General features: G+C 39.2%; 3 protein-coding genes across 8 annotated transcripts; 1 reads left to right on the forward strand and 2 right to left on the reverse strand.

Annotated features, from left to right (window-relative positions):
• Nucleotides 1-137: 137 nt before the first annotated feature.
• On the reverse strand, nucleotides 138-4,138 carry LOC113694729 (heat stress transcription factor A-3). Of its 5 annotated transcripts, none has more exons than XM_072054569.1 (4): nucleotides 3,589-4,135; nucleotides 2,954-3,394; nucleotides 1,460-1,994; nucleotides 138-1,372 (listed from the first exon to the last, which is right to left on the reverse strand). In XM_072054569.1, exons 1-4 carry the CDS (start codon nucleotides 3,811-3,813, stop codon nucleotides 891-893), a joined length of 1,683 nt encoding a protein of 560 aa, XP_071910670.1. In that variant the 5' UTR covers nucleotides 3,814-4,135; the 3' UTR covers nucleotides 138-890. The 5 variants fall into 5 exon arrangements, with proteins under 5 accessions (XP_071910670.1, XP_071910671.1, XP_027069385.1 ...); XM_072054570.1 differs by having other exon boundaries at nucleotides 1,556-1,994; nucleotides 3,589-4,133; XM_027213584.2 differs by having other exon boundaries at nucleotides 138-1,318; nucleotides 1,424-1,994; nucleotides 3,589-4,132.
• Nucleotides 4,139-6,504: 2,366 nt separating this feature from the next.
• On the forward strand, nucleotides 6,505-15,617 carry LOC113695906 (polyadenylation and cleavage factor homolog 4). 2 transcript variants are annotated; one of them, XM_027215106.2, is made up of 8 exons: nucleotides 6,505-7,464; nucleotides 8,960-9,061; nucleotides 9,365-9,622; nucleotides 10,616-10,729; nucleotides 10,811-11,230; nucleotides 12,082-12,634; nucleotides 12,728-13,925; nucleotides 15,173-15,617. In XM_027215106.2, coding segments are annotated over exons 1-8 (3,078 nt in total). In that variant the 5' UTR covers nucleotides 6,505-7,032; the 3' UTR covers nucleotides 15,174-15,617. The 2 variants fall into 2 exon arrangements, with proteins under 2 accessions (XP_027070907.1, XP_027070906.1); XM_027215105.2 differs by having other exon boundaries at nucleotides 12,082-13,925.
• Nucleotides 15,618-18,416: 2,799 nt separating this feature from the next.
• On the reverse strand, nucleotides 18,417-19,502 carry LOC113697536 (putative phytosulfokines 6). The gene is made up of 3 exons (XM_027217199.2): nucleotides 19,195-19,502; nucleotides 18,992-19,038; nucleotides 18,417-18,826 (listed from the first exon to the last, which is right to left on the reverse strand). Exons 1-3 carry the CDS (start codon nucleotides 19,286-19,288, stop codon nucleotides 18,707-18,709), a joined length of 261 nt encoding a protein of 86 aa, XP_027073000.1. The 5' UTR covers nucleotides 19,289-19,502; the 3' UTR covers nucleotides 18,417-18,706.
• Nucleotides 19,503-20,141: the final 639 nt, after the last annotated feature.

Genomic DNA, 20,141 nt, shown 5'->3' on the forward strand with positions numbered 1-20,141 from the left:
TATTTCTTCCACGCACAGGCGGACACACACCCAAAGAAGAAGAACGAAAAAGGTTGCCCGAATCAACTCCTTCCAACGAAGCAAAGCTACTCAACATACAAAAAGGATTTGCTTTTCTTTCCCTCTCGCAACTGCACTTTCAGGCATGGTATGCCCCCAGCAAAGCCACATTCCAAAAACAAAAAATTCAAGAAAATAGACAAATGAAGAGGGATGTTAGGATTTTAATAAACACTTTACACAGTTCTTCTCCGAGACGGAAGTGTAACTGCAGAATGAATGAGCATCTTGGTGTATTTGCCACAGAACTCAGGGCAAAAAGCAAATTTGTACATGGCCTCCTCGAAGTAAAACTGAGCGAGTGTATAATCCACGGACAAACACTAACCGAGTGCAAGAACAGAAGAAATAGCATCCGCATTCAACTGTCAGCGTGATCGAGCACATCCTCAACACAAGATAAAACAACATTGAACCAAATTAGGAGAACAAATTGCTTCTCATGAAGGTATCTTACCTCCCAGTGCTTGACAAAGCAGCAGAAGACATTCCAACAAACCCTCAAAAAGTGGCTGCTACACTGCGACCTGTCTTGTACTGCTGTGAACCTGCAAAATCACAAGCTTGCAAGTATTTATTAGCAGGAAAGGATGGTTGAGCATATCATCATACTATCTAGACGTGCACATTCAATCGAATGCGGAAATGAATTCTACAAAATCAGCTGTTAAAAGTTTTAAAAAAAAAAATTGATGGAGCAGTTAAGAAAAAAAAGTTCTCCATGATAGTCAATCAAACAAATATGTAATAAATTGTCCAATATTGAATTTCCGAGAATCAACTATAAGTCGGCCCAAGAGGCCGTTAAAGAAACCTATGGATCTAGTTTCTTAGAAGTTAGAACTTTCATCTTTATGCTGGCCGACTTGATCGTCAAGCTTTGAGAAAGGAAATTCATCATCTGGCCACTTCTCAGCACCTGAACTTCCGGCTGCTGGTAGAGAACCTAAATTCCAGATATCTGACAATCCACTGCTAACCATTAGCTCTGGAATCTCATAGTTCACAGCATTACCCCATATCTCATTGCTGGAAGAAGAAACACCAGCACCAGCTTCAAAATCCATGCTCCATGGTCCCTGTTCTTTGAGCATACTTTCGATATCCAGTGATGAGTATTCAGGGAAGTTCTTCTCCTTTGCCGAGTCATCAGGAGAAGTAACAAAATACTCAGGAATCACCTCTGGTGGAACTACAGTTTTCCACTTGAGCAGTGTATCTTCGGTTCCCTGACTAGAAAATCCCCCTCCACTTGGTTCTGAGATTGTCAGAAATTCAGACGTCAGAGCCATTTCATCTGCTGCAATATTACCTATTTGAAATGGTATACTATCAGACTCCAACCCAATATTTTCTCCCTTACCTTGTAAAGTAAATTCGGGAAGTTGTTCTACTGCACCTGGATCGAATTCAGGGGCAGCAGATGGTGTGGCCAGATCACGAAAATTGGTTCTATACTTCACAATCTGCCGTTCCAGAAATGATTCAGCTTTACCTGGTTCATGTGGCTGATGTTTCAGAAACTTTCTCATTGTTCTTGAAGAAGTAATTTGTTTTTGCTCCTTTATTTGCTTCAGGCGATCCAAGATATCTGGATTTTGAAATAGCTTAGCCATAAATGAGACCATCAACTTCTGCCTACGCTCTGCTGCCTGGAGTTTTTCATTAACTGCCTCCACATGCTGGATTGTTCCAAGCTGCTGTTCCTGCAATTCAAAGACTTCTTGCATCATTAAGCTCCTTTCTTTCCTTAATTTTTCTACCTCCCCTTCCAATACAATTTTGCCTGCTTCACCAGTTGATCCAGAGGAGCCACCAAGTTGATGGGAGTGAGGCGATTTGCGCCTCTGAATGTTCTTCAGCAGATGCCTTTTCCCTCTTAAGAAACTCTCACTTGCAAACTCCCATTTGTCAGCATCAATCTTGCGAAACCCCTATCAAAATTGACAAAAATGGCTTCAAATTAAAAAGGCACATCGATACAAGGATCTCCAAACGGGAATAACATTTCATCTTATAACATATGGAATTGCTACACAAGCCAAAAGCAAACCGTACAATCTCACTGCTTCACAAACTGCTGCACTACATACTAATCATCAGTGCATCTGTAAGATCAGGAGATCATCATATATCATAGAGTAAATCTTATATACACTGACAGTGCATACACTATCACCGTTGGATCCACGACACATGTGCAAAAATTAAATTTCAAATTCAAATTTTGCATAGTTATCATTCATTCAACGCTGATAATGTATACACTATCAGTGTATAAAAGATTAATCCTATATCATAAAATACGTATACTTCCACAAGTCAGGTGGTTTAACTGAGCATGTTACAGAGGAATGTTAAGTTCTGACCTGCGAAATAGATGAACCTGCCAATCATCTTATTTCAAGGAGGTAAGGTGCATCATTACAGCAGTGTCTACAAGTTGATGCGAGGAGCATGAATGGTGCACCAGACATCATACAATTGAGGTCAAAATCTCCTAAATCTCCTTAATTAGGTAAGTTACAATTTCAAGAACTTCGAGGCATATGAAGACCTCAAAAAAGAAAAGAAAAAAAAAAGTACAAGCAAAATTGCACTGCTACGCGTAAAATGAAAGAGAAGTAATTTAAATTAAATTTCATTTCCTATATGAGTTTCTGTACAAACCGCCTCGAATCTCAACAAGATTCTTAGACAACTGTTACAAAAATCCTCAACAGCAACATCTACAAACAGAATTTACAACAGCTACAAGGGTTGTCAAAAAAAAAAATTACAAAGCAATAAAATTACATCTAAAATAGTCACCAACGAGAACAAAAAAAAAAGAGGAATTTTGTACGAGAGAGACAGAGCTCGGGCGTGCATATTAAGAAGCAAAAATACATACATAAGTATTTAGTTGGCGAACAAAGCTGGAAAAATTATTGTGCTTGAAGTTCCTGGGCAATATTCTCCTGGCAAACTCCACGGGGTCCCACACAACGAAGCTCTGTCCACTGGCTCCCCACGAGATTATGGAGTCCAAAGCGGGGTCATCCACAAGATCAAAGGTCTTGGAGAGAAATGGCGGTACTGGAGTCCCCTGCAGACACTCCATAGGCTGAGGCATCCCAGGAAAACTCCGGGCAGCCTCGGTCGTAATAGTTCCTCCGCTTAAGATACCTGGTACAATTTCTTGAAGATGCTGGCGAGATTCCAAGTCTACGAAAGGAGAGACCATCGAGAGCGGGACAACTTCAGAAGACTGGTTCTCAGGGGGGGAAGAGGAAGGCGAATTTGATGAAGGAAAGACTGAATTCTCATCTCGATCGTGTGGGTTCATTATACACTGAGCTACCAAAAAGGAAAAAAAAAAAAAAGATTTGAGTTTTTGCTGGAGTTGTTTCGGAACGAGCGGGGAAGATTTTGGTGGGGGTTTTCAGTGAAAGAGGACAGAGTAATGTAGGCTGAGTATATATAGGTACTGGCCGACATGGCATGGAGGTGCAAAAAATATCAGTAAAGTGACAGTAACAGTAGTACCTTGAGGCGGTGGAGAGTGCCCTCAGCCGTCCCATCCCCTGTTCCAAGACACGGTGGTAAAATAGCAGTTCTGACTTCAGCCAAAAGGCAGGAAGACGTTAGTCTTATAACGTAGCAGGGAAGGCAATGAGTGGCCAGGGAATAACCCACCATAATAAATGCCAACCTGATGCTTCTGCTGCTCCTACCGTGCTTTCTTTCTGGGACTGATTTTTTGTGGGTCATTTTATTTTAAATTTTTTTTGTTGTATATATACATCTGGTTTATATTTATAGCAGGTGCTGGTTATGGACGGCGGATGTGGGGTCGAACTGGAGAAGATATTTTGATGCAGGTGGGAATTTTGATTGGTGGGGCTTGGGAGTGCGGTTTTGCTTGTTTTGGACAGCTGGAGATTTTACTCTACTGTTGGGTCGAACTGTCGAAGAAGATGATGATATCGCGTGTGTGGGGCCATTGGCCAATGGGATTGGGAGATTTTGCAGTGACCTGAGTAGGCAACACACGCAGTCACACACTACCATATACTAATATAGATTGGATGCTTCTAAAATTTGGTTGAAGCTTGAGAGACTGCATTTCCCAGCGGTTGCGAGCACCTGTTACAACGAAGGACTCGAATCTCAGTTTGACCGGTAGACCTTCAATCGCACGTGCACTTGAACTCCCGGCAGGTAGTCAATGCCATGTTTCGCCCGTTACACGCTTGAGAATGACCGGGTTCTCAAACAAGACAAATTTAAAATCAGTTGATGAGCAAATTACTGCGTTCATGGAGTATGAGACATGAACTGTTCATTTGTACGGTAGACATGCATTTCATAAAAGAGCATTTCGTGTGGTACACATAATATAATCATAAGCAGAAGAATGTGGTGTTTGAATTGTAATTTTATGTAATATAATCATAACCATTTTATGAGTAGATTCTTGTAAAATATTTCAAATTCCTTCATGAGATTTCACGAGCATGTAATACTCTATCTTTTTTTTTTTCACTTCAGCCCTTGGCTTTAAGACAAACTAGTTAATTGCAGCCTCACGCTTTGCGTGAAGTTGCCCAGTCATTTTTTAAGTTGTTATAATTGGGATGTACGATGGAATTGTTGGGTGATGAAAATAATTTTAACTACGTCATACTAAGCACAATGCTTCTGTACTATGGAAATGATATGACAATAATACTAAATTAGTTATACATTTTACTATAGTTTTTTTTTAACAATACATTATACTATTATTGTTAGTCAACAATTTTGCATATTCTTAGGTATTTATTGTGTGTGTGCTTCTATTCTAAATTTCTAAGTAGATATATGATGTGAGAGGTGATAATTTTTCAGGAGAAAAGTAGTGTTCAACTGTACTTGCCAACACGAGCTCATTTTTCTTGTCTGGTTTTATTTCTCTCCTCAAACTTCTTACCTATTGAAACCGTGAAACAGCAATCCAAGCTAAATTGATATTGAGGGCGGTTATCTCGGCCCTTCTCTGCTCAGTGATGGGTCGAGGAGACCTTCTCAGGGCTTACGCCACCTCGGCTCGTTACCTCACATGTGCAGCTGAGGTCAGTCTTCCAATGATGACCTCACATCGACTCGACCACCTATCTCTGCTCTTTAGCACCTGACATCCCATTGGAAAGCTGACTCCTACATGATGGATTGATATGGTGTTGACATGACAGAGTGATATGATCATTGTTATGTCCTGTCTATTAAGACCGACACTATCCCAGTCAGTGTTAGGTCCATGGGAAGTGGAATTCATTATTCTTCCCACCATCTTGTGTGCTATAAATACCCTTCCATCCATAGGAAAGGTACACACTCACAAATACACATTTGATATTCTTAAACCATTCTTAGTTTGTAATTGAATACTCGAACTGATTTGATCGTCGGAGTATACCGAGGGAAATAGCCTCGTACATTGTAAACTTGACAGGTAGATTCCTTTGACTCGATATTTTCGGTCAGAAGTCACCCCTTCAAGTTGACTCGGTTCAACTATCCGAAAATCACCTCTTCATATATCAAGCACAAACATTAGAGGCATTAGCCAAAGTGGAATCAAATAATCACACATCGGTAACAAACAAAAATGTCATACAAGGAAATTTGTCAAGTTGAACAACTAATGAGAAGAGGGTCCATAAGCAATAAATATGAAATTTAATTAACTAAAAACAAATTATTCATTTAATTCTAAAATCTTGACAAATTTATAGCCAAAGGTCTGAAATTTCTATAAAAAAAAAAACCATGATAATTATGGGACACGAAGAACTGCAAAAGAGCAAAAAACAACTGAATGATTTCTACACACTGAGATGATGGACAAATCTCTAGATTTCAAAACAGAAGGAACCTCGAAAAATTTACACCAATCCAACTATAACATTTAGTACAGGCATTCTTGAGTATATTATTCTGCATTTCTTCTTATACAGTCTTCTAGTTGCCCATAATTCATTATAACCTTTGTAGTTAGTTTGGGAGTTGTGATTTAACAGAAAAGAAAGGAAAAGTGATAGAAAAGACAAATTATTATTTTTTTTTGGGGTTGGGAGCCTTTTGAGGGGGTAGAAAAGAATAGAAAGCATATGATTTAGGTTGATGGTTTGGTACTGCTCTGGTTATTTTCTGAAATTTTTATAAAAAAATATATTTTCATAATTTGAATGTATATGAGATAAATAGATAATTAAAAAATGTGTTCACGGAAATGGAAAATTTTTTTGAAAAAAAAAGCAATGCAAATAAGGCCCATTTAAGCTCGCGTTGGATCGTCAAGACAAGCCTGTTGTATTGTCAGAGTTAGCAACCCAATCAAAGAAGCCTCTACGGCCTGATCCATGATCCGTCCCCGCGAACGTCTCGTCTTCCTGCTTCCATCCTGCGACGTAACTTTCCCTTCCGACCCCAGGGATTTGTCATTTGTGTATACACTTCTCATTTTAGAGTTTAGACCAGCTGCACCGCTTCTTAGCTCTTGCTACCCCTGCTCCCCACTCCCTATTAAAAAGGGCCGCAGCCCAGTCCCCAGCCGCTGACCCCTCCCCAAAATTTTAATCCCCGCCCCCAATTCAATCAATCAAGAAACCTATCTCTCTCCCTCTCTCTCTCTCTCTCCCTCTCCTCGCACCTCAGCCCCCTTTCCTCCTGCACCTACTTGCACCTTTTTCAGGCTCGAACAAGCCAAAGCCAAGGACCCCGAGTGACCGAATCGTCAATTTTCACTTTCTCCTCTCCATCTGCATCCCGAAGATTTATTTGCTTAGGGCTCATAATTATTATTTTTTTTAAAATCTGTAGTAGGAATTTTGTTGTACTCTCAATTTCTTTGGGGGGTGACTTTAGCTTTGTATTTGAACTATGTAAATGACGAGATAGTCAGGTTTATTGCTTTTGTATTTTTCTGTATTTGTTTTTTGAATTGTAATGGATATGGAGAGTTCAGGTAGACCGTTTGATAGATCTCGAGACCTAGGGTTGAAGAAGCGTAGGCTTACCCAGGACCCAATCCCGCTGGATCGCACCTCCAATGGCCGCTCCAACAGCTCCTTCATTCAGCAGCAGCGCCCCGCGCTGCCGTCTGCAAATTCGACCTCCGTTGCTGCTGGTTCCAGATTTCGGGTGAGCGATAGGGGCGGCGCTGATTCCGAGAGCAGTGACTCGGTGCGGGGACCTTATCCACAACAGCACTTGCAGCAGCAACAACAGATTCTGGAGCTTGTGAATCAGTACAAGACGGCCTTATCTGAACTGACTTTCAATTCCAAGCCGATTATTACCAACTTGACTATTATTGCTGGGGAAAATCTCCATGCTGCCAAGGCCATAGCGGCTACTGTCTGCGCCAATATCCTCGAGGTGATCCCAAATTTATAATTAGCATAACATGATTAGTACCATGTATTTACAGTTGCTTGAATTGTATAGGGAATTCGGATAAAGGAATGAAGATTCTATTATTAAACAAATAGTGTAGGTTATTATAGTAGTCTTTGTTTTCCGTGCTTTTGGTGAATTCAAAAGGAGAAAAATTGTAACAAGGAGTGGTGCATAATGGAATTGTCGCAGTTGCAAGGGAACTGTTTTGTGGCATTCTGTGTTTTTTAATAGCATTCGAGCCATTCATTGCGTATATACAAAAAGGAATTTTCAATGGTAAATCATCAGCTCAGAACTTGCACCTTATGGATATGGTTGGAATTGATTATTCTGGGGCATATTGTTGAATAATGAGTAAAAACTTATTTCATAGTGACCTTCAGATGTAATAATTATTCAGGACCAATCTCCACAATGGTCGCTATGTAACATCCATGACCTTGATGATCAATACCTACTGTGCTAACCACGTTACTTCTATGTGAGCTTCCAATTGTGCAATTCCACATATCTATGGTTTTCAGTACTGCAACTTCAAGGTTATCTTTGACGATTTGATTTGTGGATGGTTTTCATTGATCTAACAGAGTTGATCTAAACCGACTCTCTGGTTTCTATTTCATTTTCATTTTTGCTATAGATGTGAAGGTTTGTAATTTCTTTTTTCTTCTTCTTGCGGTATTCAAAGTTTAGGCAGTTGATTTTGCTTGTGATTTCCAGCTTTCGATGGTGGTGCAAATGGATTTATCTTGAGCTGGATTCGTCTTATCTTTTCTGCAGAAGTGTGATGTCATATCCCTTACCCTGAAAGTGAGGAAGACAAGAATATTTGATGATATCATCCTTTTACCTTAACAACTTATATCTGCCAGCATCATATTTTGAGTTGGTTGTTGCAAAAATAAGCTCCTATTTTGGGAAGACCTGTCAATTTTATGTCAATGTTGGGTGTTTTCACTTGCATTTTATCAGCTGAGAATTTTTCAAGTTCTTCGAGGTATTCAAGTGTTGTTGTCAGATCTCATCCTAGGCTATCTGGAATATCTTGATTTTCAAATCCACAGTTGATCAGTTTTTTGACGGCAACTTTTGCTTATCGACTCCAATTTGTATCATACAAGGATAGGGTAAAATAAGATTCAGGAGTTTGGTGCAGATCTCAATGTAATGGATTGGAGTGTAACCTTAGCAAAAAGAACATGTACCTGATTGTCTTTTTCTAATTCCTTACTCTATGCTAATTTTGTTCTAGCTGTTTCTCTTCTGGGATATTGGTAATCCAAATCAGTTCAACGAATAGTGACTATTCCCAGTGATTTTGAACTTTGATATCAATTGGCTTACTTTCATAATATATCCAGGTTTCTTGTTTGTGGTCACAAGATATTTACCTGTTGCTAAATGTGCTATCTTGTATGCATGTTTAGGGAAGTTCCCTATGAGTTAGTTTACTGATGATTGGAATTATTTACAGGTTCCTCGTGAGCAAAAGCTCCCATCTCTTTATCTTTTAGACAGTATTGTGAAGAATATTGGAAGGGATTACATCAAATACTTTGCTTCCAGGTTACCTGAGGTCAGATTCTAATACGTCTAAAATCTTGTCACCATGTCACTGTCTTCTGGACATTTCACATACATAAGCAATTTGTTTTAACATGAGATTTACTTGTCTCCGCAAGTGTAAAACATTCATTTGCATTTCAATAATATGACATAGCTGATCAGTGTGAGAATTTAGAGTAATTTCTTGCCATTCTGGTTTCATATATGGTTTAGGAAAGTAGCCTCTGTCAAATTATCATATTCTTCAAACTGTTTTATGTATATGTGATATTTTTTCTTGGGTACTAGTAATACTTTCATGGTGCATTTATAGGTTTTCTGCAAGGCATATAGACAGGTTGATCCTTCAATACATCCTGGCATGAGGCATCTTTTTGGCACTTGGAAAGGAGTATTTCCTTCTCCAACACTTCAGATGATTGAGAAGGATCTTGGATTTGTACCTGCTACTAATGGTTCTTCTTTAGGAACATCATCTAGGCCTGATGCTCCTGCTGCTCGCCCTGCACATAGCATCCATGTGAACCCCAAGTATTTGGAGGCAAGACAGCGTCTTGATCTGTCTACTAGGGTAAGGGACTACTTTTGAGTTGGACTTTTCAGTCTAGACTATGTGCTTGACACTCTTTGGGTGTATGTACAATTGATGATTATAAGTCAAAGCATCCAACAGATGTTGGCCTGTTCAGAGTATCTCTCTTTTTAATATTTTTGTGATTGTTGTGAAAATGGGGCAATCTCTTTAATCCGTTCATCATCGCTCAATGTTTGTTGTGATTGAACGATCTTTCCACAGATGGAAGTGGGCAATAAATGCTTTTTCTGAAAACCCAGATTTTGACTTGTGTTATTTCCCTAACCATGCATATCAAGCAGTTTTTGTCTAGGCCATCCCTTGATGTGTCAGGCAAGGAAGTGTCTGACACCAAAACTCATGAGAGGAAAATTTTAAAAAATTATAAAATCACTTGAAAAAGTAAAATATATGAAAGCAGAACCTTCCCTTTACCGCCCATCCCCCAATATATTTTATAAAAAGGTCACACTGGAATGATATTTTGATTTTCATAAACTTTGCTTTAGAGGAGAAAGTGATTAATTAAGTAAAAGTGGATAAACATGCCTTTTAGTTTCCAAGTTACAATTTTTTTGGGGACAATTGGTTGACTTTTGTGGTTCCTAGTTGGTATTGGTGGCAAGCTGGTAGGATCATGTGCATTGTAATATCACTGCAGTGTATATCATTCAATGCTTTGTGCATCATATAAACCTAATATCCTCACAGTTTTTTGTTATTTTTTGCTTAACTAGGCCAATGCTATACCGCTTCGATTGTTACTCTTGGTGTATATCTGAATGCTGCATGTGGAGACCTTTTTTTTTAATTTTTTTTTGACGTGGACCTATGCAAATGTTTTGCTTTTTTGCATTTATGTAGATGTGTTGGCAATTAGCTTGTTTATTTGAAAAAAGAAAATTCTCATCCTACTCAGTGTGCTCGTTTGGGAACATAATTTTTTGAATCCTTATTGAGATTTTATTTTGATGGTGCCTTGTGGTGAAGGCCAAAGGTTCTGCCAGTGATATTAGTGGAAACCTGTTAAACTCATCTGAGGAAAGACTTGAAAGAACTCCGGGTGTTGGCTCTGGAAGACCATGGGTTGATCCTACTCTTAAGGTGCATATCAGATTCATTATTTTTGAGTTTTGTGCTTTACAGATTTTTGATATATGATATTATGTTCATCTGAATGTGCAGAATATTCAGCATCCTCAAAGAGAACAACTGAGTGATGCCCCATTTGATGACTCTGAATATGATTCTTTGATGTTGAAGCGATCGGGCATTGCAATTGGAGGAGCAGGTGAAAAGTTCAAAGAGCAGGTATTTGATAAGACATGGTTTGAATCTGGAGGTGTCATGCCGGCTGACCAAGGGAATGGTTTTGATGTTAAGCATGGGTTTCCAAGGTATCCAGCTCTGAGGTCTGTAAGTTCTGCAAATATGCAACCCAGACCGATCTTTCCCAGTAAAAGCACCAGTGGGATGACTAAGAGCTGGAAGAACTCTGAGGAAGAGGAGTACATGTGGGATGATATTAACTCAAGAGCCACTGATCAAAGTGCAATCAATAGCTCTGGAAGAGATCGTTGGACACCTGATGATTCTGAAAGAACTGTGAGTACTAAGCAGTTATCCAAGCTTTTCAGTAATGGAATCTGATATTTCATTTTGTCACCTTATCTTTGGTATTGGCTTGTTATTTTTGTCATTTTTGGTATTTGACGATAATGCAATAAATAAGCTACTTGTAACAGAAATTCAGTATTCAATCAACATACCTTACGTTCAACACCACCTCGAAGTTGAAACTGAATATAATTTGGATAAGATGGATAGTCATTGTACTAGTCCATGTTCCATGCTAATTACTTTAGCACAGAGAGACATCCACAGAGATCTGTTTTATGCTGAAGTTTTTCCTGGATCCCTGCCTTTTCTGTATGGCGGTCTGTATGACGGTCTTCTTGTCTTATGTAGCATATTAACTTGGTGATTTACTAACATTTGCATAGTAAATATTTTTTTCCATCCTAAAGATACTGATTTTATTGTGGTTTGTTACACCTAAAGCTATTTCTTCTTGTGTAAATAATGAAACTCAAGATTAGTGCTTCCAGTAAACGGCAGTAATAATTAAGTCTGATGTTGGATTGGGGACTTCTGAGATTATCACTTCTTGGAAAGATTGTTATGCATTCAAACACTGAATGATGTTGTAGTCAAGAATGCTCTTACAACAGTATGACAAAATGAAATCTATGGAACTGATGGACAACATGTTCCAGATGTCCATAACTTATAGGCATGGCAGGCAAATTTTATAAAAAAAGTTCTTTCTTTGTTATTTTTGAAATAAGGAGTCCTGGCAATAGGAGAATTGAGGAAGACATCAACTTTCAGTTCTAAATTTTTTGAGCGTTATGGGAGACTGATTATTGTTGAAAATGTTTTACTTGTTCTCGCAGAGTGAAGCTTCAGCTGATTCTCTATCCACTGAACAGAAAGGCCAAGCTGCTATTGGACATCGAATAGCAACATCATGGTCCCAGGACCCGGTCCTGTCAGAAGGGACTAGTCATTTGCCTTCTTCCAGAATCATGAATAATTCTGGAAGCTATCCAACATCTCTCAGTGGGTTGGCAACTGCTGCTAGTACTGTAGGTAGGCCTCTTTTCCATTCGAAAATAGGGCCTGGTGGTGGCGGAACACCAGGCTATAGTTTCTCAAGTGCAACATTGGGGCCCATGGGATCCATAGGACAACCACGACAGACTCTGGGAGCTGCATCACCCTCTGCACAGTCCCCCATGCATCAGCGGCCTTCTTCACCTTCCTTTTTAGTACGTGGAGCCAATCAAGTAGCTCACAATTTAGCTGAGCGTGACCAAAAACCAGCCTTGCCTCCTGCAGAGTGTAGAGCTTCTCAATATCCAGGACACCTTAATCTTGGGGCCAATTCTCAGCCATTGCCATCCCGGAATGCCCATCTTGCTAATTTGGAGAGACAGCAGCCACCAAGTATTTGTGCTTTGTCTTCTGTAGCATCTCCTCATTCTCTATTGTCTGAATCTATTCGTCAAACATCGACATCATCATTGCCCGAAATTTCAGGTTTAGATCTCTCCTCAGTGTCAAAAAATCCATTTTCCAAAGATACCAATGCGGTGGCTACACAATCAAGCACTAGTAGTTTGTTGGCAGCTGTTATGAAAAGCGGAATACTTGGTGGTAATCTTGTTAGTGGAAGCGTACCTTCTCTAAGTTCTCAGGATGCTGGAGTTGCAGCAACTGAGGCAAGCAAGCAGCCTACTCTAACTAGTCATCCTTCAACCCACTCTACAATGGTGGGGCCCAGGATTTCACCTGCTTCTGTTTTGAGTCAGTCATCGAATGAAAACACGTCAAAATCCTCAATTTTACCCCAGAGAAATGGTGGCCAACTACCAGTGCCTCCTGAGACACTTCCTTCCTCTATCGTCGGTAGTGCCTTGGCACAGCCCTTGAATGCAGCTAATGCTGTCTCTGCTCCAGTTTCTAGTCTTTTGAGTTCACTTGTTGAGAAGGGATTGATATCTGCATCAAAGACCGAGTCAGTAACTTCTCTTATGCCAGATGCACCTGGTCGATCTCAGAACCAGAGTCTTGAAATTGCAAGCACAAGTTCATCTCCAATTTCCTTACCACTTTGTTCCTCATCTACCAAACAGGAGCTGCCTATTTCTGAGCTTACGTCAAAAGCCAAGGACGTGTTGCCCGAGTCCACTGCAGCTGAAATGAAAAATCTTATTGGTTTTCAATTTAAGGCAGATGTGCTTAGGGAATTCCATCCAGCTGTGATCAGTGAACTTCTCGAGGATCTTTTGTTTAAGTGTAGCATATGTGGTCTTCGGCTCAAAATTGAGGAGCAACTCAACAGACACTTGGAGTGGCATGCTTTGCGAGACAAAGATAAGAACAATTTGAATAAGGAATCAAGAGAATGGTATTTGAAATCAGTTGAGTGGATAGCAGGTAATGCTGGTATTGTGTCTAATAATGAATCAGCAGGGGTTTTGGAAGGTCCCAGCAAGAGATCAGAATGTAATGAGCAGATGGTTCCTGCTGATGAAAGCCAATGTTTATGTGTGTTGTGTGGTGAGCTTTTTGAAGATTTTTACAGCGAGGAAAGAGACCAATGGATGTTCAAAGGAGCTAGCTATGCCAATGTCACTGGAATTACAAATGAGGGAGCATCTCAGGACACGATAGTCCATGCAAACTGCTTAGCAAAAAGTTCTCTTGATTTGGATTGTGCCACGAACATCAAGTAGTAAGTTTATTTAAGAAAGATCCTTCTATTCTGTAGAGGTATATGTTGTGGTATTTGTTGATCATTTGAATATACTTCTAGATTGGATTATCTCCGAGGATTTAGAATGAAATGGAAAAAATATGCGGAAAACCAGAGATGTTAAAGTTCTTTTTAAGTTAGGGCAGGATGACAACGTTTTTTTTTGGGGTGCGGGATAACAATAAAGGTTAATTAGTCAGACATGCCATGTTCTCTCCTGTTTCCCAATTCATTTTACAATGTATTCCTATTTGTGAGAGCTCATTAATCACTCTGATATACCTTAAATGGTCAAGATCTTTCCTCTTTTTTAGTTGGATTTGTGAAAAGATAACATCTCTTTCTTTTTATCAGTTGGGGCTTTGGCCTTCTTTTTGACATTTAAATAATCATATTTCAGTGTCTTTTGTTGATTGGGATTGAGTTTACTATGTCGTGGCTTGAATTTTGGCCTTTTATCTCTCATGTTTCATTTTACAATCCAAGTTGTCCATATGATCTTTTCGTGTCATGGACCTGATTACCTTGCATTTGCATGTTTCAGAAATATATGAACTTGGGGTGAATTTCTGGCTTATGCTTTACCTTAGGAAAGGGCCATATGCAATGTATTGTATTTTTTTTATGTATGGTTCTAGGTTTTTCTTTAAAGCACAAGCTAATACTATCTGTTTCTGGAGGGGCCAAAAGTATGAGTAGGATCTCTTCCAAAATTTCTTTGGGCTTCTTAATTTCCAGTTGGCAGTGCCAGGGCTCCCTTTTGGCCCCCCACTGTGATAGTCCGTGCTGATGAGTACATTCTAGATATTAGAAGATTTTACCTCCATATATCTGCTTGGAGAACATATGACCGGGGGGGGGGGCAAAATAAAAAAGTCACGGGGAGGGGAGCTTTTTTCAATGTGCATCACAAAATTGCACAGGCAGAACGATGTTAAGGAAATTGATCATTCTCACATCTCAATGAATAACTCCCTTTGATTGCTAATATTGGATGCAGATAATGTACTCACGAAACACACACACTATTAGACCATTAAAACCCAAACTGTCAAGTTAATTACTGGATACTTATCCCTGTTTGTGATTGTTGCTCTATATTTCTGTCATTTGTTTGTTTAATAATTTTATTTTCCTGTGCTCTGCGGATCATCTTTCACTTGCTGCGTTGTTGGTTTGTGGCTTTTCTGTGATGCAATATTAAAATTTTGGCCTTTCTTTTTCAGGCAAAGGTCCAGTAGGTTTTTGAGGTAAACTTTGGTGATGTAATGATCCTGGTGCATGAAAACCAGCAAGTGGAGTATGTTCCTTGTTCGCCTCATGCAAAAGTATATTCAAGGCTAAACCCTTGTATTCCTGTAAGTGTTGAGCTTGTTCAAAAGCTACCTCCTTGGTTTTCTTATTTAAATTTTTGGTTCTCAAGGAAAAGGAATAAAAAAAAAGGAAGATGTTTGTTGTCAGTTTCTTTTTCCATTTGGTTGAGTTGTCCTTTATGCTTTCTTTTCACCATATTTTCTTGCAAACTTGAGCTTGGTTCTGGAATCTGCCAGCAGCAGCATTTATGAATTCATCAGCTGCATGTCCATTCCAAAGTCAAACTTCACATTCTGCACGAGGCTTACATCCTCTTTATGTTAATGTGATGGATTATGTTGGACTTTATTGTCCCAATCCCCTTCTCATCTATTTATTTCGATGATGCCTTTAATGACCCTAAAGTAATGTATCAAGTTTTTGCAAACATTATTCAAAGCCTACTCAGTTGTGTATTCTGATTTTCTTCATACTGTGAACTTCTACTTGTGGATACTTCACAAGATGGAAGATATAAGGCCCTATTATCACTTCTTAGTTTGTTGGGCAGTGGACCTTCTGTTTGTATTTTTATTATTTCGCAAGATTACTAGACATGGCACTTATTCAGGATTTACATTGGAGCTAGGATCTGGATGGCCATGTTTGCTTTAAGTCTCGTACTAGCTAGTTGAAGATTCCCTTGATATACTTTGTGAAAAATTTCCGATGATGGTCAATCCTACTACTAGGTGTCATATATCGTTACCTCCAATTGTCAGTACCAGATTTTATGCTTTTCTTTTGATACTAGAAAGACAATTGTGCATTTTCTTGGAGACATCGCAGCCATGGACCTGTGATTTGTATACACACAGAATGCTCTGACCCAGTATATTATTTTCTGGCATATGCAAGGCATGGATACGTGTGTTCTTTCTGTTATGTGAATTTTGTTTTGTGCATTGGCTACTTATTTTCTTCGCTTTCATTGGTTTTCGATGGAATAAGCTTCCGGTTTTATAACAGAAACCAGAAATGAGTACTTCACCTCATCTGAGCTTTTCTTCGTGCTCTCCTGTTAAGAAAGAGCCAATTCACAAGTATCGCAGTTCCACAAGCTACTTGCTGTGACAAGCGTGAGGATCGATCCCAGGTGATTTCAGTGTTGTTGAACTATGATGAGTAAGTGAACGTATATGCACTAACTTGTCTGAATTGATGTTGATTGTCATGGACATCGGCCCAGAACAATCGACACCAAATATAATGGACGATTCGAAGTCCAAAATTTACCATCAGAGAAATGTTTGGAGTGTGTCTGGCTGTGATTAAATTTTAGGCAGGGGATGTATAGATCCCACCAAAGTGTGTAGAATCGCACCACTCGGGTCAAGTATGTCAGTGTGTAGAATGGATATTCGGGTAAAAGTATAAATTGTGTGTGTGAGTAACACTGGCAGGAATTACCGTGAGCCGACCATATTCTTTGGGTTTCCCGATTGGATTTTAGACTACCATCTACGTACCTTCAATACGATCGGGTAACGTACTAGAAAGATTAACGGCTGTACACCAGAACATGGTCCTGCTTTCAAGCCACGCTGGCACTTGGGTGTCAATTAGGATGGTCATTCTGTTTTTCTGGGATTAGCGTGCAGACGCACCTGTGTTGTTGAGAAATATAGCCTATAGGCGAGAAGACAACTCTGCTCAGTCAAACGGTAGTGTGGAACAAAATTGACCCATTATAGATTCATTTGAAGAATTAACTAGGCATGGCAGCGGCACCAACCTCAGTTCAGAAATGGCAAGCCAATGGGCAGACGGTTCCACGCCCTTCACTTCCAAGGCACCGAGTTGCGTGGACCTGGGGAATGTGATAAAGTTTTGGGTCAAGCAGAGACTATACGTTTTTCGGGGCTGCTAATAACGCAAGATTAGTTTTGACCGACTTACGCGATAGATAAATGGTAATGCTACTCTGCACAAATAAAATTAGGACGATTAGATTACTTGACTCCCATTAGTTTAGTACACGTATGGATGTGTTCGCGGCACAATTATCAAAGTTGTCAATCTATTCATTCGATCACAAGCTTCGACAAAGAAAGTGACGAGATTCACTTTCATCAAGTGATGAATTACCTACTTGATGCACTTTGGTGTACATGTGTGTGTAGCCTTGTGTTTATGCATATGCTTAACTGACGTACCTGATATGTTTGGTCTCTAGAAATCTGCTGATCTTTAAACGAATACTAGTCAGACCCTTTGGAAGTCATGCAAGCAAATCATCTGCATATCACTAACAACAAATGGGAGTTCCAATCTGGATATGACTACGATGAGAAAGAGAAGGGGAAGATATGAGCAATTTGAACTTTCTTTACTCCAAACCCAAACTTGTTGAATGCGCATTCAATTTTCATACAGGGTTCCCGTTGATGGGTCTTATAGCATGCAGTCATGAGAGTCAGCTGTTGGTTGGGCTTGGTTCTTTAGTGGATAATGAGCAGAGACACCTAGCTGTCGAAGGGAGAAAAGCTTGGAAAAGATTATCAGCTTTTTCAAAGAGGGGATTGAAGCATGCTTTATTATATATCGTATCGTAAGGACTTTTCCTTACCGTGCCTTTAAGATTATTAGATAAGTCTAAAAGTCATCGAGTAATTCGAGTTTCCAAACGCAGCTATTGCGGTTGCGGATGCAGTTATACAATGGCATTTTGCTCGAGTTGCAGTAGGAGTAGTTTATCATCTAGGCAAGACCTACAGGCTACAATTGGCTCGTCAACCCTCCTCTACTTGTGCCAGATTAACGGTGTCATATGTGGATTTTCAGGGCATTAGCTTCTTCTACATAAATTAAAAGAAAAGGAAAAAGACAAAACTACGACAGAGCAAAACGAATTTCTTAAGAAATCTTTGAAGACGTGAAGAGAAGAACACATGCTTTTGGTCAACTTAGCAACTTGCACAAAACAAAAAAAAAAACGGCAAAAAGAAACTTAGCCCATTTTTCTACGGTCGTTTCCGTCAGCCCCAAAAATGTGGTGCTTTGCTCCTTTTGTACGTGGCTCGAACTTGTAATTAGTTATACAAACAGCAACATAATACTGTGGTGATCCATTGTCTCTATATCACAATTAAATACGTATGCATCAATAAATACGGGTTGATACAAAAGGATTTCTCAACTATTTATCTGGGGTTTCGTTGCATGTATCGTACAACAGTAGATATTGCATCTCTATTACCTATTCAGCTCCTTCCCCACTTCACAGCAGCAGAGACGGGGAGGGCAAATCACTCACTGTTTAATAGCTTTCATCTGAATCTACAGCTAGCTTAACTAGTAGATACTGCAAGTAAGTATTATATTTGTTTGGTGTTGACAGTTTGAAGTACTTGTAATCTAATAGTAATAATTGGTTATCATGAGTTGGTTTTATACAAGTAAATTTTTTATGGTGAACCCTTGGGTTTATGGTGTTGGGTGTAGATGTAATCCAAGTGAGCCTCAGCAATCATCCTTCTCTGTACACAAGCTTCATCCTTTCCATTGCATTCCTCCAGACCCATCAGCTGTAGAAATATAAAACCAAACATACATCTCAATCAACGATTGATTCAGACACAGAACAGGGTAATCAATTTAGTGGTCACAATAACACATAGCGAGAGAAACTAGGTATATTAATAAGAATTACTGGGTAAATAAAATCGAATTGTAGTAGTTGTAGTTCTTACACTGGCCATGTCCTCGTCCGCTTTCGTCGTCGAGAGTGAAGATGAAGCTGCATGTAGATTCCATGGACTGTTAATTAAACTGGATTTTGTGACGAGTAGTAACTAAATATTAATTAGCAGTGGTGTGTGCATGATAATATGCAAGCATTAATGATTCATGAAGTTATAAAAAAGTGGAGGGAGAAATATTATCAGGATTTTACCTTGATTGGTTGGTAGAAGACGAGCGGAAATTGATCGGGAGATTAGTAAAAAGAAGAGGAGGGAGGTGATGTATGTATAGTATCCTCTTCTCATTGTTCTTGTCAGAATCTGATTGGTTTTTCTTGGCCTTATTTCTGAGCGGCAGAGCAGAAGGATATAGAGAAGATTTTACAGAACAGTGCGGCGTTGCGAGTTGTGGAGGAAGGAGTATGAATGGGGCAGTTGGGTTGTGGCATAAATAGCAGCAGCAGCAGCTGGGGAAGAATTGGATAGAACAGGGAACAGGGGCTTTTTTTCTATTTTACATAAAGATGAGCCAAATTTTTTAAGGCAGCAAAAGGCTATAATATAATGAATTTCAATTTTTGGGTATCCAGTAGCATACTGATAAATAATACTCCCTCCGTTCCACTTTGATAGTCCTATTTTCTTTTTTCGTCTGTCCCAAATTGTAGTCCACTTTTCAATTAAAGAATGTAGTTGTATTTTAATTTTTCTAAAATACCCTTATTCAATGTAAGTTGTTGTTACTATAAACCTACCCCATTTAATGCGAGTTGATTCTTTTTTTACCATCAATTTAAGTTCCCATAAAGTTATACTCTAATTAATGTGAGGGTATTTTAGAAAAATAGCTACCTAAATTGATTGTTCCAATAAAATTAACTACTTTTTTTTAAACTATGTGGAAAAAAAAAATCAGGATTATCAAAGTAAGACGGAGGAAGCAACAGTAATACTAAAATCACAACAACAGCAATGCCTTGCTGTCCCGGAAAAAAGAATTGATAAAATTCTACTCATAGGTTACTGATTATAAATATTGTTGTCAATATATATTATTGTCTTCTTTTGTCTTGTGACTGATGATGATGACTCAGAAGGGAGTGATTCAACGTGGTCGGTATCAAGGATTCATCGTTATGCGGCAAGTTCAGAAGCAAAA

Source organism: Coffea arabica, chromosome 6e (genome assembly GCF_036785885.1).
Source record: "Coffea arabica cultivar ET-39 chromosome 6e, Coffea Arabica ET-39 HiFi, whole genome shotgun sequence".
Lineage (NCBI taxonomy): Eukaryota > Viridiplantae > Streptophyta > Magnoliopsida > Gentianales > Rubiaceae > Coffea > Coffea arabica.